Source organism: Chelonia mydas, chromosome 3, assembly GCF_015237465.2.
Source record: "Chelonia mydas isolate rCheMyd1 chromosome 3, rCheMyd1.pri.v2, whole genome shotgun sequence".
NCBI classification, from domain to species: Eukaryota; Metazoa; Chordata; order Testudines; family Cheloniidae; genus Chelonia; species Chelonia mydas.
Window position 1 is genome coordinate 153,480,277 of NC_057851.1, and position 26,848 is coordinate 153,507,124.

Consider the following 26,848-nt stretch of genomic DNA (forward strand, 5'->3'; position numbering starts at 1 on the left):
TTGGGAGGGAAAGGATTTGTCCTACCCCTGTATGGTCTCTCTTGCTCTCACGGGGAGATCTGACCCACCTCAGAGTGCCTGCCCCTCCTTCAGGAAGCTCCCTGTCCAGCACCGGAGGTTCCTGCAGCTGGAGGAGACTTGTGGAGGTGGGTCTGATATCCCCCTGCTCCTGGAAGTGCCCCAGTCAGGGAGCTCCTAGCTGAATGTCCCTGCTGGGCTGGAGAGAGAGACATGACTTGTCCTTCCCTTGCATGGCAGCTCAGGGAGGAGGGGCGATCAGAGCCACTTCCGGGTACATTTTAGGTCGGGACCCCCATGGTTACAACACTGTGAAATTTCAGATGTAAACAGCTGAAGACATGAAATTGACCAATTTAAAAAACCCTCTGGCTGTTAAATTGATTAAAATGGACCCTGCATTTGGTAGGGCCCTATCCATCAGGATTTCCTCAATGTCCTGAAAGTCAAAAAAAGGAATCCTACAAAAAGCAGAAACATGGACTGTTTGTTAAGGATGAGTACAAAAGAACAACCTGGGCATGTAGAGGATAAAATCAGAAAGGTCTTATAAATACAATAGGAAGAAGAGAAAGTAAGTAAAGTGTAGGTCCACTCCTTGCTTAATGTTGTAGTTCTGTTTCTGAAAAATGCGACTTTATGTGAAACAAAGTTAAGCGAATCCAATTTCCCCATAAGGATTAATTTAAATGGGGGTGGGGGTTAGGTTCCAGGGAAATTTTTTTCACCAGACAAAAGATGTGTGTGGGTGTGGGTGTGTCTTTTATATATATAAAAAATTTAATGCTGGTACACAACGGTGATTGTGAAGCTTGGTTGAGGTGGTGAAGTCAGAGGGTGGGATATTTCCCAGGGAACGCCTTACTGCTCAATGCATCTGAAGTGGTTTTTTACCCCCGAAAGCTTATGCCTAAATAAATCTGTTAGACTTTAAGATGCCACCGGACTCCTTGTTGTTACTGCTAAATGATGAACTAGCAATCAGCTTGAGCCCTCAAGGGTTAACCCCTTGTTGTTAATGTAGCCTCACACTCTATAAGGCAGCACGAATGGAGGGAGGAGAGGCAGCATGGCAGACAGAGAGAGACACCATGTGTGAGAGAGAGATGCGCATTGCCCCTTTAAGTATGCTGACCCCACTCTAAGTACACTGCCTTTTTAAGTAGATCAGCAAGTTGAGATAAAAGCTGCTGCCAGGAAGTTCCCTCCGTCCTGAGCCCTGTCATGTTCCCCTCTCCCCCCATGGAAATGGGGTAAGCGGGGGGCAGAAGTGGGGGGAGGGGGACACTCTCTCACATTAGCCCCCTCTTCCCCCTGCTGCACAGCAAGCAGGAGGCTCCAGGGAGCAGCTCCAAGGCAGAGGGCAGGAACAGTACTTGGCAGTGGGGGGACGGACAGCTGAACTGCTGGCAATTGATAGCCTGTTGGGCGGCTGCCGCACAGGCAACTTAGGGGAATGGGGGACTGCCAGTCCACCCTGGTTCCAAGCCCCCACCAGCTAGCTCCAACAGGCTGCTCTTCCTGCAAGCAGTGGACAAAGCAGGCAGCTGCCAAACGATGTTACAAGGGAGCATTGCGCAACTTTAAACGAGCATGTTCTCTAATTGATCTGCAACCAAACAACGTTAACCATGACGATTTAAGTGAGGAGTCACTTTACTTAGTGGGGAAGGAGAGCTAATAATGGCTGACACGAAGAAGGCTGAGGTGGTTTAATGCCTATTTTGCTTCAGTCTTCAATAAAAAAAAGCAATGCTGACTAGACCCTTACCAAGGTTAATATTAGCAAGGGGAATGGAACACAAACTAAAATGTGAATTAACAATTCCATTTTGATTTGAGTTTATTTAGTATGAAATATACTTTGACCAGCTGTGCTCAATTTCATCGAGTCCTGAAGTTTTAGGATGATGGTTAATATTTTATTATATGGAATTGTCAGTTATCTCTGACATCAAGATGCGTATTTGAGTAAAAACTTTCTTCTGCTTGTCCTGCAATGAAACCTCACACCTGTTTGATATTTGCCTGTTGTTGTGGAAATGGTTGCCACTAAAACTGGAAAATCAGAGGAAGAACAGATGGGCTGTAGTGGGACAAGCTCTTATTTTATTTGCATCAGGTTTGTTTTTTAATCCACAGACAAAAGAACGAATTATGAAACACAAAAAACTGAATGGATTTCTTTGACATGCAACTCCCTCTTAAGGCTTTCAGCTTTAGGTCTTACAGTACAACTGGTCCGTAGATGAGATGCAACTTTAGATTTAAGCAGGTTCTAGAGCAGATTTGGGTTTCCAAGCTCTCGGAAAAGGGAGAGAATCCAGAAATTGTTCTTTATTAAAATTTAAGGCATAGGTTACACCTTTGTTTCTTCAAGGGCTTCCCTTACCCAACAACACAACACCAGATCCAGAGCGGGAGCAATTTAAACAATTGTTTTAAACTTGAAAATTTGTGCTGTTACAAGTTAAGATTAAAATTTGTAATGAACTAAATTATAAAAGCTGTCTTTAAATCCCACTGTTGGGAAGAGTACTTTTTTTGAATTTTGTAAAAATTGTTAAAGGCAAAACCACAAAAATGGAAATTAAGGCCCTGATACTGTAAACACGTCAACAGGTACGTTACTCACATGAATAGTCCTAATGACTTACTGACTTCAGTGAGACTACTCATGCTTAACAAGCATGTACATAAGTGTCTCCAGCACTAAGAGCTAAAATTGTGTATTTAATCTTTTCTTTCAGTGATGTAAAATTTGTCGTTTTAAAACTGTATTTCTTCAGTGTTGACAATAGAAAGTTAGTTTCAGTAGTTTAACAATTTTATGAACATTCTTTTTATACATACAAGACAATTTTCAAAATAGGAGCCTAAAGTTTGGTGCCTGAGCCCATGTTTAGGTACCTAAAGATGGGATTTTCAAAATCAACTAAATAAAAGAACAAGTACAATTGACTTCACATAGCAAACCCTAGTGGAGGGTAGAGCCTTGATTAAACTTTTTCAGCTTTGTTCACTGGAGGAACAGTCAGCTGTGGATAGGGAAGGGGCAATGGCTGCATTCCTCAGTTCTCTGCCCATGGGGCCAGGTGAGGAGGCCCGGGATATGGGATGGGGGGACAGAGTGCGGCATACGGGGCTGTTGGGGAGTCGCATAGACTGTGGTTCAGAAGCACTAGTAGGTGGGGAAACAGACTCGGGGGGAGGTACAAGAGCTAGTGGGGTGACAGCTTTAAGCCAGGGTCTGAATGGGAGTGGCGGTTCAGGGACACATGGGAATGAGGGAGGAATGGTGGCTGAGTGGGGACATTTGGGGATGAAGGGAGGAGGGACATGGGGGGAGATGTTCCTGACTGAATGGGAGAGGCTAGAAGGCATCCAGGGCCTTCATGGGGGAGGCTCCCTAACAATCCCCCACACCCAACAACACTTCAGGTTTGCTCCCAGCCTCCTTCCCAGTAATTACTTGCCTCTCCCTCAGCTCCTCCGTTACCCCTGACTTCCCCAAGCCTTTGTACTGCTTCTGAAGGGAAATATGTTTCTGTATTTTATTACTCAAAATTCTTTATTAATATAACTAGTAAGGAATCTTTGTCAAAAAACATTTCCTGAATCTTTTTTTGTTTGTTACAGACATACATGTTGACAGGTATTTTGAAATAAATTACCAAAATAATTGAAACTGGTGGAAAGAAAAGGAGTACTTGTGGCACCTTAGAGATTAACATATTTATTTGAGCATAAGCTTTCGTGGAAAAAAAGCTCGTGAAAGCTTACGCTAAGGTACATTTGTTAGTCTCTAAGGTGCCACAAGTACTCCTCTTTTTGCGGATACAGACTAACACGGTTGCTACTCTGAAACTGGTGGGGTTACGTTGTGTTATTTTGGCAAGAAACATACTCAGAATTTTAAAATATTGCATGCAGAATTTTTAATTTTTGGCACAGAATTCCCCCGGGAGTGTGCTTCCCATCATGCTGTGGCATTGGTTTACTACTGATTCTTTAAAGGAAGGGTATGATGTACTTCACAGAAGTGAAGCTGTAACTGAGCTTAACCGAGAGATGTGACTATATTGAATTCCACAACAGAATGAAGACTAAAGCATATAAACCAGAAATGACTCTGATAATAGCATTTATCTGCTATGTACCCCAGTCTCCTTTTTAATTTCACTTTGGTTGGAGACCTTAATATATTGAGACCAGTTCCAACTAGGCTTTAGAATTTAAGTTTTAAAAAAGTAATTGATACCTGGTCGATGTAAGTAGTAAATATTGGCTACAAATGAGTGTTCTAAATGCTGTGCTATTCAGATGTCCTAGATGTGACTCGGGTGATTTTATAGCAACTTAATTAACTGCAGGGGTAGCCAAACTATAGCAATTGATGCATGCTTACTTGTTAAAAATAGTTGGCCAGTTATTGTTACTTTCACATTCATGTTTGTAGACAGTAACATATCCATTAACAATCCATGACCATCAAAGAACAATTCTGACAGAGCTTATATTTTTCTTGCTCTTGTATGTGTCAGAAAGCCAGAATTATGAAGCAAAATAAGTAACTACTCTCCAGTTGAATGTATAACAGAGTAGTTTCAACCTTTTGGGAAGTGGGAGGAATAATAATTTCTTTTTCAGGTTGATTGCCAGTGCCAGCCATTTTTGATAACAAAATAACTTGATATGCCAATACTGGGTTTTCATTTTTATACCTTTCTGTCAATACATGGTTGTATTTAGTAGAAATTATGCATACTTACTTTTAAATGCTTACACCTACATTTCTCAAATTGCTGAAACTGATTGTTTAATTTTCACTGCAGATCCCTAACATTAAAACAGTGGCTTTAACTACTAGAATATGGTGGCATTCATCACTTTAGCAAATTAAAGCTTTTTTGCCCCTTTGCAGCCCCTCACTCCACATCTGTTGGAAAATGGCTGAGTAAGTGCCAGTCCAGTATGTACTTTGCTGGTAAAGTAAAACTCACTACATTGTGCTGTGGAGGCAACCTAGAAAGGCATGGAAAGTACCGTATATACTCGATCATAAACCGGTTCCTTTATAAGCCGACACCCTTTCCCCCCCCAAGATGGATAAGTAAAAATGGAAAATGTTTATGACCCATTCATAACCCGACCCTATAATTCAGGGGTTGGCAAACTTTGGCTCCCAGGCCATCAGGATAAGCCGCTGGCGGGCCGAGATGGTTTGTTTACCTTGAGTGTCCGCAGACATGGAGGTAAACCTAAGTAAACAAAGTGTCCTGGTGCGCCAGCTGCTTACCCTGAGGGGCCGGGACAGCAACTGGTGGGGAAATTTGGGGGGGGGGGGAGAGAAGCTGGAGGTCAGGGGAGTAACGCCTGTGACCCCCCCCCCCCCCCCCCCCCCCATGACCCCAGCCCTAGCCTGGGACCCCCACACTCTCCCCATCCCTTCCCACCTTATCTGGGGAGGGCCAGGGGAGGATGTCTCTGGCCTGGCTGCAGCCTGCCAGCCCCGGAGCTGTAGCTGCTTCGGAGGCTGGAGGGAGAGGAGGCTGGCCAGAAGCGGAGAGGCTGTGTCCTACCTCTCCCTCTCTCTATACCCGTTCATAAGCTGACCCCCTTCTCTGATGCTTCCCTTTTTTTTAAACTAAATTATACTTTTTATATTTTTTTTGCTAATTATATTGGTCCATCTTTACCATTAATACGGTTCTTTTTGTTCATACCTTTTGTGAGCAGAACTCTACTTCAGAATGATATACTGTAAGTGAAACAATTGCTGTGCTATGGTGCTAGCAATTCTACATTGATGAAAGGTAAAATTCCTGTCAGGTTACTTTAATTTGCCCAGTAATTTTTGTGTGTGTTTTGTTTACGTGTAGCGCTTTCATTTGCCTTAACTCTGTTTTTACTTTTTAACCTTAAATATCTGTTTTCTTGTCTTAATAGTGAACAGAGTATCTGCCAAGCACGAGCTGCAGTTATGGTCTATGATGATACCAATAAGAAATGGGTACCAGCTGGTGGGTCAACTGGATTCAGTAGAGTTCATATATATCATCACACAGGAAACAATACCTTTAGAGTAGTGGGCAGGAAAATTCAAGATCATCAGGTAAGTGAACCTCTAATAATTTTCAATGGGAACTTAGTTTTAACTATTATACTTATTCCATTTAAGAAATCTCTGTTCAGTAAAGTAATGGGACTATCCAAAATAATAAAAATACAAATTTAGCTTATGATATCGCCCAGGACATATTGGGCATTTTCCAAACATTTGAGGAAAGTATGGTCATTGCTGTAAGGACAAACAAGTGGACAGGTTCAGGGAAGGAGAACAACATGAAGCAATTTATGTGCAAGCCGACTTAATTCACAGTAAACTGTTTAAGCTCTAATATTGCTAAAACAGAATTTTTCTTCCTAGACCTGCTCGATTTCCCTTCTCTCACTGTCAACGCCATCATCCTCCCAGTTACAGGCCCGCAATCGTGGGGGATTATTTTTGACTGCCACTCCCTTTCCTTTGCCCTACACATCAATGCCATAATCAAATGCTACACTTCTTCCCACTTGGCAGCTCCAACCTTTTATAGCCATCCTAAAAGCCAGATCTGTCATTCAGAACCTCATTGTATCCAGACTCAACTACAACAGTACCCTCTTCTCTGAACTCTTTCCCCCCTCTCCCCCATTTTTTTGTATTACTGTCTTTCTTTCTATCCATAAAAAATGGAGCATTAAAGTCTTCAGCATAATGATGATAGAGGAAGTTTGTGAGCTGATGAGATTGTCAGATGACAAGTTGTAAATTCAGAAGAGCAATTGACCATGGGCAGAGCCTTCGGATGCCTCCACAGATAATGGAAGAGGCGAGGAGGAAGAGCCAGAAGAAACAGCGCAGCTGCTCCCTGACACCGAGCACAGAAGGGAAAGTTATCAGGTCCGCCCACCCCAGAGCTGCAAGGGGGTACCTCTCTGACTGAACTATTAAGCCCACCCAGGGATCCACTTCTGACTCCTGGGAGCAGCAGGGGACCTCGGCACTTGTTAGTGCCTTCGCCACCTGAGGCCTTGTTAGTGCCTTCGACACCTGGGGATCTTTTGGCCCTTCTGGCACTGCCTATGCTGCATCCCCAATCCAAGGGCAAGCTAGCTATGGGCCCTCCTCAAAGGGCAGAGGCGTATTGCTGGTCTCCAGAGCAGAGGCACTGTTCCTCAACTCTGCAACCTTGATCCCCAGCTCTGCAACCATGGTCCGTGGCCATACACCCCAGGTCACTGGCTTGCGGTCCCCACCATTGCAGCGCGGATTGCCAGCCTCAAGGCACTGAACTCCGCATTCCCAGTACCATTCCTCCTCCCCCAACATCTTGGTGCGTGCAAGTCTCCTTCCCCCAAATGACCTTTGGTATGCCAGTTGCCACCTGCACGGGACCACTCTTAACCTTCACATCACCGGTCCCCATTAACCCAGCACCGCTCTCTGGAGAGTCATTGGTTACTACCTGTTAGGCACTGGTCTTCCGTCCCTGATGTCAGCTGCGGACACATGAGGTGGTCACTGAGGGGAGACTTGTCTGAGTTGGATCAAGAGTTCAGCCCTTCGCCACATAAACAGCAATCCCCTTGGGTTCTGGAGGACAACACTGCGCCGGCAGCGGCTGCATGGCAGCAGGGCCACTGGCCACTCAGTAGCCCTTTTGGAATCCGTGGGACCTTCCAATGATACCAGTGCCATATTTGCATCACTCCTCTCTGGCCTTGGAGAAGTTACCCCCCGCACCACTGACACAGAGTTCAGAACAAGGCATGGGCTCTGACATGGGGACAGAGGAGCAGTTGCTGACACCAATGGAATCTTCCCCAGTGCGGGAGAGTGCCCCAGCCCCTCCGCCAGTGGTGCCATCATCGTCTCACCAGAAGAGCAGTAGTGGGGCCCTCACACTTGTCCCTTCCAGATGACTTTAGAGCAGGGATTCTTAACCTTTTTCTTTCTGAGCCCCCCCATAACTTGGGGTTGTGGGCTTGGGGTGCCAGTAGCTCAGGCATAGGTGTAGTTTGACTTCAATTTTGGGTGGGCAGGGGCCAGCGGTACTCAGGGAGCGAGTGCCACCTCCACCCCCTGACTTACTTCAGCAGGTCACCCAGCCTGTCTGGGTTGGGGAGGAAGGCACAACCAAAAATTATAACTCAAAGGTGGGGGGCTCAGCTTCAAAAGTTTGAAAACAGCTCAGAGTGCAGGTTGTTTCTTGAGCAAATGGTGTAGTTTCTTTTGGTAACCCGCAGTGGGATCAGAGGGTAATGGCATGTAGAATGTGGTGTTAGAGAGCTGCCTAGCAGCCTCTTGTTTATATTCCAACCTATTCATGATGACGACAGCACCTCCTTTGTCAGCCTTTTTGATTATAATGTCAGAGTTGTTCCTGAGGCTGTGGATGGCATTGTGTTCTGCACGGCTGAGGTTATGGGGCAAGTGATGCTGCTTTTTCACAATTTCAGCCTGGGCACGTTGGCGGAAGCACTCTATGTAGAAGTCCAGTATGTTGTCTCAACTTTCAGGAGGGGTACACGCAGAATCCTTCTTTTTGTAGTGTTGGTAGGAAGGTTTCTGTGGGTTAGTGTGCTGTTTAGAGGTGTGTGGAAAATATTCCTTGAGTCAGAGACGTCAAAAGTAGGATACCACATCACCGCAGAACTGTATCATAAAAGAAACCATTTGCTCAAGAAACTCCCTGAAAAAGCACAGGAACAAATCTGCACGGACACATCCCTAGAACCCTGACAAGGGGTATTCTGTCTGCTACCCAAGATCCATAAACCTGGAAATCCTGGACGCACCATCATCTCAGGCGTTGGTACCCTGACAGTAGGATTGTCTGGCTATGTAGACTCTCTCCTCAGGCCCTACGCTACCAGCACTCCCAGCTATCTTCGAGACACCACTGACTTCCTGAGGAAACTACAATCCATCGGTGATCTTCCAGAAAACACCATCCTGGCCACTATGGATGTAGACGCTCTCTACACCAACATTCCACACAAAGATGGACTACAAGCTGTCAGGAACAGTATCCCCGATAATGTCACGGCAAACCTGGTGGCTGAACTTTTTGTGACTGTCCTCACCTACAACTATTTCACATTTGTGGACAATGTATACCTTCAAGTTAGCGGCACTGCTATGGGTACCCGCATGGCCCCACAGTATGCCAACATTTTTATGGCTGACTTAGAACAACGCTTCCTCAGCTCTCGTCCCCTAATGCCCCTACTCTACTTGCACTACATTGATGACATCTTCATCATCTGGACCTATGGAAAAGAAGCCCTTGAAGAATTCCACCATGATTTCAACCATTTTCATACTACCATCAACCTCAGCCTGAACCAGTCCACACAAGAGATTCACTTCCTGGACACTACAGTGCTAATAAGCAATGGTCACATCAACACAACTCTATACCAGAAACCTACTGACCACTATACTTACCTACATGCCTCCAGCTTTCATTCAGACCACACCACACGAACCATTGTCTACAGCCACGCTCTACGATACAACCGCATTTGCTCCAATCCCTCAGACAAAGACAAACACCAAAAGATCTTTATTAAGCGTTCTTAAAACTACAATACCCACCTGCTGAAGTGAAGAAACAGATTGACAGAGCCAGAAGAATACCCAGAAGTCACCTACTACAGGGAAGGCCCAAGAAAGAAAGTAACAGAATGCCACTAGCCGGCACTTTCAGCCCCCAACTAAAACCTCTCCAGCGAATCATCAAGGATCTGCAGCCTATCCTGAAGGACGATCCCTCAGTCTCTCAGATCTTGGGAGACAGGGCAGTCCTCGCTTACAGGCAGCCCCTCAACCTGAAGCAAATGCTCACCAGCAACCACACACCATGCAACAAAAAACCTAACCCAGGAACCTATCTTTGCAACAAAGCCCATTGCCAACTCTGTCCACATATCTATTCAAGGGACACCATCATAGGACCGAATCACATCAGCCACACCATCAGAAGCTCGTTCACTTGTACATCTACCAGTGTGATATATGCCATCATGTGCCAGCAATGCCCCTCTGCCATGTACATTGGCCAAACCGGACAATCTCTATGCAAAAGAATAAATGGACACAAATCAGACTTCAAGAATTATAACATTCAAAAATCGGTCAGAACACTTCAACCTCCCTGGTCACTCAATTACAAACCTAAAAGTCGCAATTCTTCACCAAAAAAACCCTTCAGAAACAGACTCCAATGAGAAACTGCAGAACTGGAATTAATTTGCAAACTGGACATCATTAAATTAGGCTTAAATAACGACTGGGAGTGGATGAGTCATTACACAAAGTAAAAACTATTTCCCCATGCTAATTTTTCCCCTACTGTTACTCACACCTTCTTGTCAACTGTTTGAAATGGGCCATCCTGATTATCACTACAAGTTTTTTTTCTCCTGCTGATAATAGCCCACCTTAATTGTTTGATCTAGTTAGAGTTGGCATGGCAAGACCCATTTTTTCATGTTCGGGGGGTGTGTGTGTGTGTGTATACACACACTCTCACATCTTCCTACTGTATTTTCCACTGCATGCATCTGACAGTGGGCTTTAGCCCACGAAAGCTTATGTCCAAGTAAATTTGTTAGCCTCTAAGGTGCCACAAGTACTTCTCATTCTTTTTAATAAAGTTTGGAAATTGCTGCTCCGACTTCTTTTTTTTTTTTTTTTTTTTTTTTTTTTTTAAAGAAGCTATTCATCTGGGTGTGGAAGTAAAATAGAAGGGAATATCTTACTCACTGAATGTGTACTAGGGCAATCTTTGCTAGACACTGTTTTTCAATTGCAAAAAGGGGCCTGGCTTTGAGAGGGGTTGCCATCCTTTTGATTGGTGTTTGAGAGGTGGATAGCATAGTGTAGCAATCTAAAATACCAATATTGCCAGGCATATGTGTCGGGGAATGGGGAGAGATGCTTTCACTTTAAAAGTGAACCTCATTTCAATTTGATTTTTATGTAATTTACTTTTATATAGACAGCAGTCCAGTTATTCAACTAAGAAAGATTTAAAAGTTTGGAGGAGAATAGGTATTAAGTACAACTAAAACTTAATTACAATAGCCTTGGTGCCTTACTTTGCTCAGTGGTTTGAGCACTGGCCTGCTAAACCCAGGGTTGTGAGTTCAATCCTTGAGGGGGCCATTTAGGGATCTGGGGCAAAAATTGGGGATGGTCCTGCTTTGAGCAGGGGGTTGGACTAGATGACCTCCTGAGGTCTCTTCCAACCCTGATATTCTATGATTTTTTTTTTTTTTTTTTTTGCATGCATACGCTTAGGGCGTGTCTACACCAAGAAGCTTTTTTGCACTAACTTTTGTTTTTCAAATTAAAATATCCTGGGTCCACATGATGCAATTCTTTCAAATAAACCAGCCAATAACTGCAAATTGAATAACCTACTTTGAAAGTGGATTTAGTTAATTTTGGAATGAGTTAGTGTGTTAAGTTCATGTGAATGCATCTGTATTTTGAACTAAGTTGACAGTACGACTGCTATCCCATACTACAAGGCATCACACCAGAATCTACTTTCTGTTTGCCTGTGTGCCCTAGAATCATAGAATATCAGGGTTGGAAGGGACCTCAGGAGGTCATCTAGTCCAACCCCCTGCTCAAAGCAGGACCGATCCCTGACTAAATCATCCCAGCCAGGGCTTTGTCAAGCCTGACCTTAAAAACTGCTAGGGAAGGAGATTCCACCACCTCACTAGGTAACACATTCCAGTGTTTCACCACCCTTATAGTGAAAAAGTTTTTCCTAATATCCAACCTAAATCTCCCCCACTGTAACTTGAGACCATTACTCCTTGTTCTGTCATTTGCTACCACTGAGAACAGTCTAGATCCATCCTCTTTGGAACCCCCTTTCAGGTAGTTGAAAGCAGCTATCAAATCCCCCCCTCATTCTTCTCTTCCGTAGACTAAACATCCCCAGTTCCCTCAGCCTCTCCTCATAAGTCATGTGTTCCAGTCCCCTAATCATTTTTGTTGCCCTCTGCTGGACTCTTTCCAATTTTTCCACATCCTTCTTGTAGTGTGGAGCCCAAAACTGAACACAGTACTCCAGATGAGGCCTCGCCAATGTCGAATAGAGGGGAACGATCACGTCCCTCGATCTGCTGGCAATGCCCCTACTTATACATCCCAAAATGCCATTGGCCTTCTTGGCAACAAGGGCATGCTGTTGACTCATATCCAGCTTCTCGTCCACTGTAACCCCTAGGTCCTTTTCTGCAGAACTGCTGCCGAGCCATTCGGTCCCTAGTCTGTAGTGGTGCATTGGATTCTTCCGTCCTAAGTGCAGGACTCTGCACTTGTCCTTGTTGAATCTCATCAGATTTCTTTTGGCCCAATCCTCCAATTTGTCTAGGTCCCTCTGTATCCTATCCCTACCCTCCAGCGTATCTACCACTCCTTCCAGTTTAGTGTCATCTGCAAACTTGCTGAGGGTGCAATCCACACCATCCTCCAGATCATTTGTGAAGATATTGAACAAAACCGGCCCCAGGACCGACCCCTGGGGCACCCCACTTGTTACCGGCTGCCAACTAGACATGGAGCCATTGATCACTACCGCTGAGCCTGACAATCTAGCCAGCTTTCTATCCACCTTATAGTCCATTCATCCAGCCCATACTTCTTTAACTTGCTGGCAAGAATACCCTGTAATGCTCTGGAGTCAGACAGACCAAATGTTACATCCCCATTTAAATGTTGCAACCAGGATCTCCCCATTTGCGATTACACACTCCTGGAGCCACATACCTTTCTCATTATTTTAGCACTGCTACAGCAGCCTTGCCCCATGTATCCTGATGGTGTCATGAAGAGGTCATATATTTCCTCACAATTTGGGGGGGGGGGGGGAGAGTCTGACTCAATAGCTGATTGTTGACCCCTATATTTTAATAGTCCATGAGCCCCAGCAGGGCTGGCACCCACTCCCTACCCCTATTTCTCGTCCCTTTTCCCGCGTCCTCTCAGTTGACTGCTGTGGCCTACAACTCCCATCCCATTCAAGCTATTGGCACTGTGATGGGTTTAAATAAAGAGGCATAAATTACAGAACCACATGTAATAAAAATAAGGTAATATAAAAAGTACTTTGCTTTGAACAATGGCCTGAACTTTCAGCTATACATAGCATTTTGTGCGGTATACTTCCCAAAAGGAGGCATCTAAAAGGCATAGAAATTATAAGGCACTTGGTTAGCTGTAATCAGACTGCCAGCATTGCTAACCCCTTCCATTCTCAACAATTACTGCTGAACTCTATTTATTTTTTAATGCACTTTGTAAATGCCTGTAGGTGAGAAAAAACAGAATTTAAGGCAAAGAAACCATTCTGTTCTGGCACGAACATTGCACTGTGACTTGTATCAGGTTAATATCCTCCAAAGCAAGCACCCCATCACCCACGGACACCCCAAGAACAAGCCCTTTACCCCTGCCACTTACCCCTTTACCCCTGCCACTCACCACACCAGCAACCCATAATAAGAACAGGATCCCTATGCAAAGGGGAAGTAACATGGAAAACATCTTACCATTTTCAAGCCCATCCCAGTCTAGGAAGAGGCTATAGGAATGGCCTTCCAAAACTGAGGGAATTTTTTTTATCATTGTTGGCATGGAAACTGGAATTTGTACAGTATCTAGTTGTTCTGTTTCTCAGTTGCCCAGTTTCTGCACCTGAAGCCCCAAAACCCCCAAGGACAGGAATGTTGTCTACTACCGAAAGCCTGGCAAATCTCTGTCAAGAAAAGGAAGACAAGGATGAAATGTGTGACCCCTTGTCTCCTACACATGAGAGGAGCAAGAAGACATAGGACTGGAGGGGAGTTCTCCTTGTGGAGAAGGAGAAAGACAGAGCTGAAAGGGGAAGCCATAGAAAAAGACAGGGACCTGCAGAAACAGCTCCCTGAACTGATGCAGAAGCACACAGCTTTGTTGGAGAACATGTTAATGCAATGTTACCTCCTACAGCCATAATCACATCTCAGCCGTGTTCCGCAGTCCTTGGCAACAGAGCTTATTTGGGAGCAGCAGTATGCTTCCCAAAATTCCAGTCAGAGGCACTTCCCTCCCCACTCGCAGATAGAGAAAACAGCTAAATCTGGGACTCCACCTTCATGTGGACAACCACAAGTGATGACATCTTCCCTTGTCATTCTACACTTTGGGGAAAGACAACAGGCAGAATTCCTGCACCTTATCATGTTTGTGAAAAGTGCAACACAAATGTGTGCACTCAGTACTTTTAAGGATGTGTTTCACATGTTTTCATTATTCCAAAGTTTACACTGTTTAATTTTTGTGGTTTGTGTGACTGTGGTTAAAGTTTGCACAGACTTGTTCAGTTAATGGTTTTGTTTGCACTATCTGATATTTATTAAAGTTTTTAATGTAAACTTTGAGCTTTTCTGAAAAATAATTACACATCCCTTAAATATAACAAATGATCTTTCAATAGACTATTGCCCAAAGCTTTTATAAAACAGTTGAGCCACAAAAGACTACAGCTGACACACAATGCAATGAAACCCTGCAAGAAAGCAAAATGAAATATCATTTCAGCATTTTCAGCCCTTAGTAGGGAGCACAAGGCATACCTGACAATGTGGCTGTTGATGATTTGCTGCAGTTTGCAGAGGAAGGCTGTCTCACTGTTCATAGCACTCTGAATGTCTCTTCACCTCTACCTCCCACATATCAGTGGGGCTCTGTTCGTTCTCATAGATGTGCAAAATACAGCAAGCAGTTGTAACACAGGGCAGATATTGCTCAGGAGCCTCGAGTCTTCTTAGACATCCCCATTTCCCTGTCAGCCCTCCAAATGTATGTTCTGCTGTCATCTTGAAGCTACTCAAGGTATAGAAGAATAGGTCCTTTCTTCTATCCAAGTTCAGTAAAAGACTTGGTAAGCCACGGAAGCAGAGAGTAAGCTGGGTCTCCCAGAATAACACAGGGATTCACAACACCGTTAATGTCCATAGTGATCTTGTTAGCAGAAGTTCAATTTTTCATTAGGGAAAACAGATGGGAGTTTCAAAAGATCCTTCCATCATGGACCTTTCCAGAGTACCCCACATAAATATCGTTGAATGTGCCACAATGATCAAACAGGCCTTGGAGCAATAACCCTTTTTGTTTATAAATCTTGAGGCCTGATGCAGGGGGCAAAAAAGGTTTCTGTCAATGTCCTCGGTACAATTTGGAAATCCCAAGCGTGCAAATCAATCAATAACATCCTGAGCACTTTTCAGAGTAGCAGCCGTGTTAGTCTGTATTCGCAAAAAGAAAAGGAGTATTTGTGGCACCTTAGAGACTAACAACTTTATTTGAGCATAAGCTTTCGTGAGCTAGAGCTCACTTCATCGGATGCATTCAGTGGAAAATACAGTGGAGAGATTTATATACATAGAGAACATGAAACAATGGGTGTTACCATACACACTGTAACCAGAGTGATCACTTAAGGTGAGCTATTACCAGCAGGAGAGCGGGGGGGGGGGCCTTTTGTAGTGATAATCAAGGTGGGCCATTTCCAGCAGTTGACAAGAATGTCTGAGGAACAGTCGGGGAGGTGGGGAATAAACATAGGGAAATAGTTTTACTTTGTGTAATGACCCATCCACTCCCAGTCTCTATTCAAGCCTAAGTTAATTGTATTCAGTTTGCAAATTAATTCCAATTCAGCAGTCTCTCGTTGGAGTCTGTTTTTGAAGTTTTTTTGTTGAAGTATTGTCACTTTTAGGTCTGTAATCGAGTGACCAGAGAGATTGAAGAGTTCTCCAACTGGTTTTTGAATGTTATAATTCTTGACGTCTGATTTGTGTCCATTTATTCTTTTATGTAGAGACTGTCCAGTTTGACCAATGTACATGGCAGAGGGGCATTGCTGGCACATGATGGCATATATCACATTGGTAGATGTGCAGGTGAACGAGCCTCTGATGGTCCTGTTGTGTGGTGGTTAGTGGTTCTGAGCATTGTTGGCCACGCAATCAGCACCTTCTTTTTGGTATGACACCTATATGACAACAGCTCCAACAGTCAACCTAACATACCAAATTGGTTAGTCACTGACTGGAAGCAGTCAGGGTGTTGAGCTTCCAGATGGGAATGCCCAAATATTTCTCCATGTTTAGAAGAGCATTTATGTTGGTGTTCTGTTGCTGTAGATTTGGGGTGAGCTCCCTGCAGATCTCTAGGAAAGTGGCCTTTGTCATCTGAAATTCTGCTGGTCATCCCCAGGATTCCATCACTTTGTTCTCCTACCAGTTACTGCTCATTTCCCAAGTCCAGAAACTGCTCTGCAGTAAGTGAAGCTGCTCCCAGGAAAAGATCATCCGCAAGTAGCAGCTTGACATCCTCCTTCTCCTTTAGCCAGATCAGCTTGGTAGTGTGACAGCTAGCCTCCAAAGCAACCATCACTTGGGTGCATGATCTCAAATACATGTGCAGCAGCCTCTGTGTATTAGTAACTGTCAGGATCAGAAGTGATCAGTGGTTTTGAAAATGATGCCGGGTTGCAAAAATTGTGGGCCGTGCCCCCTATGGGGGTGTGCAGGAACATTGAGGTGGGGTACTGCGGCGCCGAGGCCAGTCCCCACACCACCCAGCCCTTCTCTGCTCCACTCCGGCGCTGCTCCTGGCCACAGCTGCAGCTTTGCTCCCGGCCGCAGCTCTGTTCCCAACTCTGGCCGCAGCTCAGCTTTTGGCCCAGGGGGCTGCAGACACATTCCATTACTGATGGGGGGCTGAGAGGAAAAGTTTGGACACCAATGCTATGGAGGGTGATGTGAAAGTAGTACTCTTGTGTTGGGTATCTCATCAACATCCAATTGTCCATGAGAGTGAATGTAGTGAGAAGCAAAAGTGACAAAACTCACTGTTTTTGTTTGTTTTTTTCTACAAAGAATGAGTAGATGTTAATCTCTCTAGTGTTAAAATGATTCCACTATAAGGGCAAGGCATTTTATTTCTGATGTCAAAGTTTGACAAATCTTCATTTAAAAGAAAAAAATACAGAAATATTAATTGGATTATCTTTCTCTGAAGCTGAACTAAATTTAAGGTGTGAAATAATATGGTATTTAGGGTTGACAGTCGTCCTTGAAGCAAAATATGCATGCTGATACACTAGTTCCTGTCATGTTGTGATTTGTGAAATTACTTTGGTGTAGATCTAACTCAACTGGTAGAATTACAGATGACTCTGAGATTGCCGTTAACTGTCTAAACTTTTTTTAAATCATAGAATCATAGGACTGGATGGGACCTCTAGAGGTCATCTAGCCCAGTCCCCTGCACTGATGGCAGGACTAAGTATTATCTCTAGACCATTCCTGACAGGTATTTGTTAATCTGCTCTTAAAAATCTGCAACGATGGAGATTCCACAACCTCCCTAGGCAATTTATTCCAGTACTTAACCACCCTGAAAGGAAGTTTTTCCTAATGTCCAATCTAAACCTCCCTTACTGCTATTTAAGCTCATTGCTCCTATCCTCAGAAATTAACAATTTTCTCCCTCCTTCTTGTAACAATCTTTTATGTACTTGAAAACTGTTATGTCCCCTTTCAGTCTTCTCTATTCCAGACTAAACAAACCCAGTTTTTTTTCAATCTTCCCTCATAGGTCAGGTTTTCTAGACCTTTAATCATTTTTGTTGCTCTTCTCTGGACTTTCTCCAGTTTGTCCACATCTTTCCAGAAATGTGGTGCCCAGAACTGGACACAATACTCCAGCTGAGGCCTAATCAGCGCGGAGTAGAGCAGAAGAATTACTTCTCGTGTCTTGCTTACAACACTCCTGCTAATACTTCCCAGAAAGATGTTTGCTTTTTTTGCAACAGAGTTACACTGTTGACTTATATTTACCTCGTGATCCACTATGACCCGCAGATCCCTTTCCGCAGTACTCCTTCCTAGGCAGTCATTTCCCATTTTGTATGTGTGCAACTGATTGTTCCTTCCTAAATGGAGTGCTTTACAGTTGTCCTTATTGAATTTCATCCTATTTACTTCAGACCATTTCTCCAGTTTGTCCAGATCATTTTGAATTTTAATCCTGTCCTCCAAAGTACTTGCAACCCCTCCCAGCTTGGTATCATCCGCAAACTTTGTGTACTCTCTTTGCCATTATCTAAATGAGGGGTTCTCAAACTTCATTGCACCGCGACGCCCTTCTGACAACAAAAATTACTACACGACCTAAGAAGGGGAGACTGAAGTCTGAGCTCACCCAAGGCCGCATCACCCTGGACCTGGGCGGGGGGGGAGGGGGCAAAGCTGAAGCTCAAGGGCTGCAGCCCCAGGTAGGGGGCCTGTAACCTGAGCCCTGCCACCCAGGGCTGAAGCGCCTCGGGCTTCAACTTTGGTCCTAGGCGGTGGGGCTCAGGCTTTGGCTTCGGCTTCAGCTCTGAACACCAGAAAGTCTAACAGCAGTCCTAGCAACCCCATTAAAATGGGGTTGTGACCCATTTTGGGGTCACAACCCACAGTTTGAGAACCGCTGAGCTAAATCATTGATGAAGGTATTGAACAGAACCAAACCTAGAACTGATCCCTGCGGGACCCCACTTATGCCTTTCCACCATGACTGTGAACCACTGATAACTTCTCTCTGGGAAAGGTTTTCCAACCAGTTTTGCACCCACCTTATAGTAGCTCTGTCAAGGTTCCTCCCCCACTCTGAACTCTAGGGTATAGATGTGGGGACCTGCATGAAAAACCTCCTAAGCTTATCTTTACCAGCTTAGGTCAAAACTTCCCCAAGGTACAAAATATTCTACCCTTTGTCCTTGGATTGGCCGCTACCACCACCAAACAAATACTGGTTACTGGGGAAGAGCTGTTTGGACATGTCTTTCCCCCCAAAATACTTCCCAAAACCTTGCACCCCACTTCCTGGACAAGGTTTGGTAAGAAAGCCTCACCAGTTTGCCTAGGTGACTACAGACCCAGACCCTTGGATCTTAAGAACAATGAACAATCCTCCCAACACTTGCACCCCCCCTTTCCAGGGAAATGTTGGATAAAAAGCCTCACCAATTTGCATAGGTGACCACAGACCCAAACCCTTGGATCTGAGAACAATGAAAAAGCATTCAGTTTTCTTACAAAAAGACTTTTAATAAAAATAGAAGTAAATAGAGATAAAGAAATCCCCCCTATAAAATCAGGATGGTAGATACCTTATAGGGTAATTAGATTCAAAACATAGAGAACCCCTCTAGGCAAAACCTTAAGTTACAAAAAAGATACACAGACAGAAATAGTTATTCTATTCAGCACAATTCTTTTCTCAGCCATTTAAAGAAATCATAATCTAACACGTACCTAGCTAGATTACTTACTAAAAGTTCTAAGGCTTCATTCCTGGTCTATCCCCGGCAAAGACAGAATATAGACAGACACACAGACCCTTTGTTTCTCTCCCTCCTCCCAGCTTTTGAAAGTATCTTGTCTCCTCATTGGTCATTTTGGTCAGGTGCCAGCGAGGTTACCTTTAGCTTCTTAACCCTTTACAGGTGAGAGGAGATTTCCTCTGGCCAGGAGGGATTTTAAAGGGGTTTACCCTTCCCTTTATATTTATGACAAGCTCCATCTACGTTGCATTTCCCTAGTTTGTTTATGAGAAGGTCATGCAAGACAGTATTGAAAGCTTTACTAAAGTCAAGCTATACCATGTCTACCACTTCCCCCATATCCACAAGGCTTGTTACCCTGTCAAAGAAAGCTATCAGGTTGGTTTGACACTATTTGTTCATGCTGACTGTCACTTATCACCTTATCTTTTAGATATTTGCAAATTGGTTGCTTAATTATTTGCTCCATTATCTTTCCGGGTATAGAAGTTAAGCTGATGGGTCTGTAATTTCACAGGTTGTTCTTATTTCCCTTTTTATAGATTGGCACTGTATTTGCCACAGACCCCCATCTGGAAAAGGGCATTTTCACTGACATTCACTATGTTAGATGTCCAAACACCACCAACCTTCTTGGTGAAAATCTAAACAAAGAAGTCATTAAGCATCTCTGCCAGTTCCACATTTTCTGTTATTTTCCCACCTCATTGAGTAACGGGCCTTCCCTGTCCTTGGTCTTCCTCTTGCTTCTAATGTGTTTGTAGAATGTTAATATCTGAGATGTTGCTATATATTAGCCATGGAGCCTTGTTAGGAAAAAACACTAATGAAATTCAATGCTTGATGGGTTCTGTTTTTGTTATGCGTATTGTTTTGAAACTTAGTTTTAGATTGATCTTGATATATTTTATAAAGATCTTTGTATAGTTACCTGATTACTTATCTGGATGTGTATATTGTGGAGGCAATACTGGTTTAATTGTGAACCTCTGTAACTTAAAATGGTTTGTCCTGACTAAAGGCATTTGACTGAAATATTAAAAATAGTACTAGAAAGGTGGTCATTTTTCTCATGTTCCATCTCTAATTTTTTATATCAATATTTTTTATAACGAATGGGTCTTTTTTCAGATATTTCACTACTGACCATGCAAATTAATTGTCTCATAAACCTATGGCAAAAATTGATAGTGTCTTTGGTGTGCATTCTAAAACTGGATGATAAATGGATGTGTTTGCAAACTTTAATATATGATAAAATAATGTATCTTAAGGCATACTTGACAAATTTACTTTGAGTTTAAAATATTCCCACTTTCCAATATAAAGTGACAATTACTGATGGTATAATGGTCAGTCATGTTTCTGATCTTGACAGGTGCCTTTTATTCAGTCTCCTGTAACTTGAAAAAAATTCTGCTATTGGATTATAAATTCTTTGTTTGGCAGTGCTGGCTATTATAAATTTTCATTTATAGAAATGTCAACTTAGCTAAGGTTGCTAGAGTGAATAGTATAACCTTTATAGAAAATACCTAGGAACTGTTTCAAAAACAAAAAAAATACTGAATTTTAATGTATGCACATGATAAACTAAGGCAACATTCTGTTGCTCTTAAAGTTAATGATTTACTTAGTATTAACATCAACATTTACATTGTACATTCCAATTACGTAGTTTGATTCTCAAGGTACACCTCTACCCCAATATAACGCGGTCCTCGGGAGCCAAAATTTTTTACCGTGTTATAGGTGAAACCACGTTATATCGAACTTGCTTTGGCCTCGAGCATTTCCATTCTTAATAGTCAGCAAATCATTTTTGTTAGAACTAACACGGTGTATGCAGTACCCACCCTGCTCCTTGTCCCCCTCCTTGTCCCCTGACTGTCCCCCAGAGACCCCCCGCCCCAACCACCCCTCCAGAGACCCCACTCCCTATCTAAGCCCCCCTGCTTCTTGTCCCCTGACTGCCAACTCCAGAGACCCCCCTACCCTACCGCCCTGCTTTCTGTCCCCTGACAGCCCCCCAAGACCCTCTGCCCCATATCCAACCCCTCGGCCCCGGCCTGGCACCCTTAACACGCCACTCAGAGCAGCATGTCGGAGCCAGACACACTGACGCACTGATCCGCTAGAGCACGCAGCCCCACCCCCCAGAGCGCTGCTGTACCGCGTTATATCCAAATTCGTGTTATATCGAGGTAGAGGTGTATGTATGAAAACTGTTAACGTACTTGTTACTAATCCGTGGATATCATGTCCCATGAAAAGTGTGTAGTGATGCGTATATTGAAAATTCACTGGTACTATACATTTTGTGAATTAGAGCTAATGTGGTTATGGGAATGTTTCTGGTGAATTTTCACGTCCATATTAATCAAATGCATAAACTACAACAATAATAAAATGTTACCTTAACTGATCACTTCCATACTTCTCACGGTTTAGCTTTAACAGCAGTAAACTTACTAAGTAAGTGCAAGAACTTGAGTAAAACTATCTTACCTGTAAATTAATGCAGATTTATACTGTGGAATTTCAATTAAAGAAATATGGACAAAATGCAGTTTTACTCAAACTGGTGTGACTATAGATATAACTACTGATGTTAAGCTGATGTAACAGAAGCAGAATGAGGTCCACGTTTTCTCAAATAGATAAAGGTAGAATAGATAGAATTTTTTTTTTAAAGTTTTCTATTCTGGAAATCTCTTACCATGTTTGCATACGAAACTTTGTGGTCTGAGCCCATAAAATTATCTAATAATGCAGTTCTACTCTGTAAAATGACTTTGGTATCACACAGGTACATATTCTTGGTGTTAATGGCTTTCAGATCAACTCCGGTCAGTTCACATATAAAGATTTTGTTTCACATTGCCAGCCCCACAAACTCACTGTGGAATCTAAGGATATATCTACACAGGGATAAAAAACCCATGGCTGTCTTGGGTCAGCTGACTTGGGCTCGCAGGGCTCAGGCTCCAGGGCTGAAAAATCGCTGTGTTGATGTTCACGCTTGGACTGGAGCCTGCGCTCCTGGACCCTGTGAGGATGGAGGTGTGATGGTTCCCCCTGGGTGCCACCTGGAACTGGGGTACCACTGAGCCCCCTGACCCACCAGCCTGAGCTCCCTCTCGCACTGTACTGCTGTGACAAGCTACAAAGCCCTCCAACCTGCACTTTCACCAGCATACATACAGGTAGGGGGACACCCAGCTGCAGTTACAAGCAGGTTCTCTGACCAGCCCCACAGAGCAAGCAGGAAGCTCCCAGGAGCAGCTCCAAGGCAGAGGGCAGGAGCAGCACACAGCAGTAGGGGGAGGGACAGCTGAACTGCCTGGCAGTTGACAGCCTGCTGGGCAGCTGCTGCACAGGGAACTTAGGGGAGCTGATGGGGGGCTGCCGATCCACCCTGGTTCCAAGCCCCCGCCAGCTAGCTCCAACGGGCTGTTCTTTCTGCAAGCAGTGGACAAAGCAGGTGGCTGCTGAACAACGTTATAAGGGAGCATTGCACAACTTCAAACGAGCATGTTCTCTAATTGATCAGCAATGTAACAATGAGACAGTGTTAACTGGGACGACTTTAAGGGAGGAGTTAATCTATACTAAATAGATCAGGTGAGAATCAGCTGTTCATATCCAAAGAGATGATATAAGCAGGCTGCAGATTTTTAAGGGGGGAGCTGCACTTAGCACTTGCTTTACAGCTTGGAATCCCCAGGTGTTTCTTTCTCAGGCTAAAAATCCCTTTAGCCTGTGTCCAGCACTTCCCCCAGTTCAGTCTTTTTTCCTCAGGTGTTTCCAGGAGTCATCTTGTGGGGAGCAAAGATCCCCAAATGATGTCACTAGATGCCTTATATAGCTTTTGTATATGGCAGGAACCCTTTGCGTCAAAGCTTGGTTCCCAGACCAGTCAGTGGAAAATTACTGACATCCCAAGTTGGAGTCTAGAGACATGTGGTCTCATTGCACATCCTTGTAGAGCAAGGGAGGGCAAACTACAGCACAGGGCCTGGATCTGGCCTGCCAGCCGTTTTAATCCAGCCCTTGAGCTCCTGCTGGGGAGCAGTGTCTTGGGCTTGCCCCACTTCAGTGATCCAGCCAGGGAGCAGGGTCAAGGGCCTCTCCATGTGGCTCCTGGAAGCAGTGGCATATCCCCTTCCGGCTCCTACACGTAGGGGCAGCCAGGGGGCTCTGCTCTACATGTTGCCCCTGCCCAAAGTGCCACCCCTGCAGTGCCTATTAGCCAGGAACTGCAGCCAATGGGAGCTGTGGGAGTGGTGCCTGCGGACGGGGGCAGTGCGCAGCGCTGCCTGGCCATCATGCCTCCACGTAGGAGCTGGAGGGGGGACATGCTGCTGCTTCCGGGAGCTGCTTGAGGTAAGCACTGCCTGGAGCCTGCACTCCTGAGCCTCTCCATGTGCCCCTGCCCCAGCCTGATCCCCCTCCTGCCCTCTGAACCCCTCAGTCCCAGCCTGGAGCACCCTCCTACACCCCAAACTCCTCATCCCCAGCCCCACCCCAGAGCCTGCACCCCCAGCCGGAGCCCTCACTCTCCCTCCTGCCCCCCAACCGCAATTTTGTGAGCATTCATGCCCGCCACATCTGGGAATAGAAATTGTATGGCGCTCAGGCTAAAAAGTTTGCCTACCTATGTTTGTAGAGTTATAGTAGCCATGACTCTCAGGCTGTTTGGAGCATTCACTGGATGGCTCACCAGGTGGGAGATAAGCATCTCCTAAGGCCTGTTGTTTTTGCCTAATGGCCCATTGCCCTGAATAGGCCCTTTCCCACCCACTATCTAGACTGAAAACAGCTTGTCTAGTGGGCATTACCCAGGTGTAACTACATTTGAAATACAGACTAATAGTCAATATTCATAACTGCAGATACAAAAATGATACATGCATACAAATAGGATAATCATATTCAGTAAATCATAACCTTTTCAGTTACATCTCACATGACCCATCTTGCATAAAATATAGTTATGTCATAATCATATCTCATAATAATATCAGTGTGAAGAATATGGGGTGCAGTGCCACAGAAGGGTCCCAGATCCCGGGCTCCAGCCTAAGCCCAAACATCTACACAGTGATCTTTAGCCCCACAGCCTGAGCGCCCCGAGCCCTAGTGCAGCTGACCCAGGCCAGTTGCAGCCGTGCCACAGGTCTTTTATCCCTGTGGAGATTTACAGTTCATGTCTAAGCTTCGTTCTTTCTGGCTCACTCATCACAAACAATTAAGATTCTGTCATCAAATATTGAGTTCTAGCAAACACACCAGTATCCTTTTCTGGTTTCTTCATCTGTATTGGCTCTGTAGGTCCAACAGGAGTACAACATATTATATTTTGTTTAAGTACAGTATGTCTCTGGACATACACACAGGAATCAGTTCTGTGGAGTAAGAATGTGCCATTTTTACATTTTCAGTGTTGAACTATACTTACATTTAATTTAAAAATATCTCAAAATGGGAAGGACTTTGACTATATTTGTAAACATTTAACAGTTGTGGCAACTTCTACATTTATTGATATACTCAGGTGAGACAGACCTTCATCCCCACTTTGGCCACTTTATGCAATGTAGGGGCCCTAAAAGTCCCATATCTGGCTGTCCGCCATACAGAAGATAGCCATAAGACTGCTGCCTAAGGGCTCCTTTGCAAGTCCTGATCTAGAGGGGTGTTCTGGATCCGTGGCTGGAGAGGTTCTGTGCAGTGCCCGAGCCTGGGAGGGATATGAGGATCAATAAGAACGGTCACTGCTTTTATTTGTAAGCCAACTGATATTGTCTAGTGTAAATAATTGCTGTGTTTTAATGCAGACTTTTTTGTCATTGTAGTGAACCATATATAAGGCAACCCCCATCTCAGTATATTTGAAACACTTAAAACAGATCACTTCATGTACAGTGCTGCTCATTAGAAGGCCATTAGAAGACCACTTCCTTAGCCATTATTTTTCTTAATCTCTTGAGTAGTACTTCCAGAGACTTTCACAAGTAGCGCCACTCTTGCATAACTGTCAACATTGCTTGGCAGGCGAAGAGTGGTTATCTGTGTAGAGTGGAGTCCATGTTAAACCTTGCAATTACCTGCCAAATGAGTATCCATAAGCTTATCTCGTTGTTGGAACTACCTATATCTATCTACTCAGCACCCCCAAGATCTCTTTAATTTTCTTGCTGCCTGCTATGCACAGAAAGCCACCAGACATGTTAAAGCTCAAAGACAGCCTTTGGGATTGTGGGTTGTAAACAACTTCTGATATCCAAGCACACACACATTCACAGTTTACAAGGTTATTTCTGATGAAATGGTCATAGAAAAAACAGTCAATGTTGACACTGAACTGTGAAGCTTAATAATAGCAAAGTAACACCCCACTGAGAGAAAAGGGGACAGTAAATACTTCTCAAAGTCCAGAAGAAAACGCTGTCTTGGCTCACATCAGAAAGTTCATATATTTCAAAGAAGTACAAAATTAAAACTTAAAATTATGCAGAAATTGACGGCCCCCAGGTTTTCCCCCAGATTTGGGGCAGTGTTGGGACTTGGCTTAAAAGGAGAAGTTTACCTGGTCTCCTGATGAGTAGCTAAGTGTTGTTGTATCTATTAAAAACAGGATGAAACAGTTAAATAATCAAAAATGTCTACAGGAAAGAAATTAAATAAAGCTTAAATGTATTGGGGGGGAAAAAATTACAGTAAATATTTGAGACTTAAAATTTACTTACAAGTATTTACTTTGTCATTGTAGGTGGTAATAAATTGTGCCATTCCAAAAGGATTGAAGTACAATCAAGCTACGCAGACCTTCCACCAGTGGCGTGATGCTAGACAGGTGTATGGTCTTAACTTTGGCAGTAAAGAAGATGCCAATGTCTTCGCAAGTGCCATGATGCATGCCTTAGAAGTGTTGAATTCACAGGAAACTGGTAAGACTTTTAAACTTTTTTTTTTACTGCAGATTATTCAGAATATAGAGATTAGATGAAAAATTTAAACTGAAATCTGAATTTCTTGACCTTTCAATGCCAAGTTTTGTGATTCTTAATGCACACTGGATTTTTTAGTGGAGAAGATACTATTTCTTTAGTACGGATGGGCCTCCAGACACCTCAGTTGATTGTGTATTTATATGCCTAAACTCTCCTACCAGTTTTGATTATCATTCACACAAATACCATCCTTGAGAGCAGTTCATCTACTACTTGTAGAAATGTGGAAAATAAATTAAATTTTAAATCTTAATTTTTCTTTCCTCAAGATGTTTTTGAGGATTTTCCTTTCTAGAGAAAATGTTGTGAATTTTATACAGATTTTTCTTTTTTGTTTTGTGTATATAATATCTTAATTTATTA

At 43.8% G+C, this 26,848-nt stretch overlaps 1 protein-coding gene across 22 annotated transcripts in view; it reads left to right on the plus strand.

Annotated features, from left to right (window-relative positions):
- The window catches only part of ENAH (ENAH actin regulator), a 172,095-nt gene that overhangs the window by 64,626 nt on the left and 80,621 nt on the right, over positions 1-26,848 (plus strand). For all 22 annotated transcript variants that reach the window (XM_037895638.2, XM_037895644.2, XM_037895645.2 and 19 more), the window contains exons 2-3: positions 5,968-6,133; positions 26,245-26,422. In XM_037895638.2, the coding sequence (XP_037751566.1) occupies positions 5,968-6,133; positions 26,245-26,422 (344 nt within the window). The remainder of the gene's footprint in view (positions 1-5,967; positions 6,134-26,244; positions 26,423-26,848) is intronic.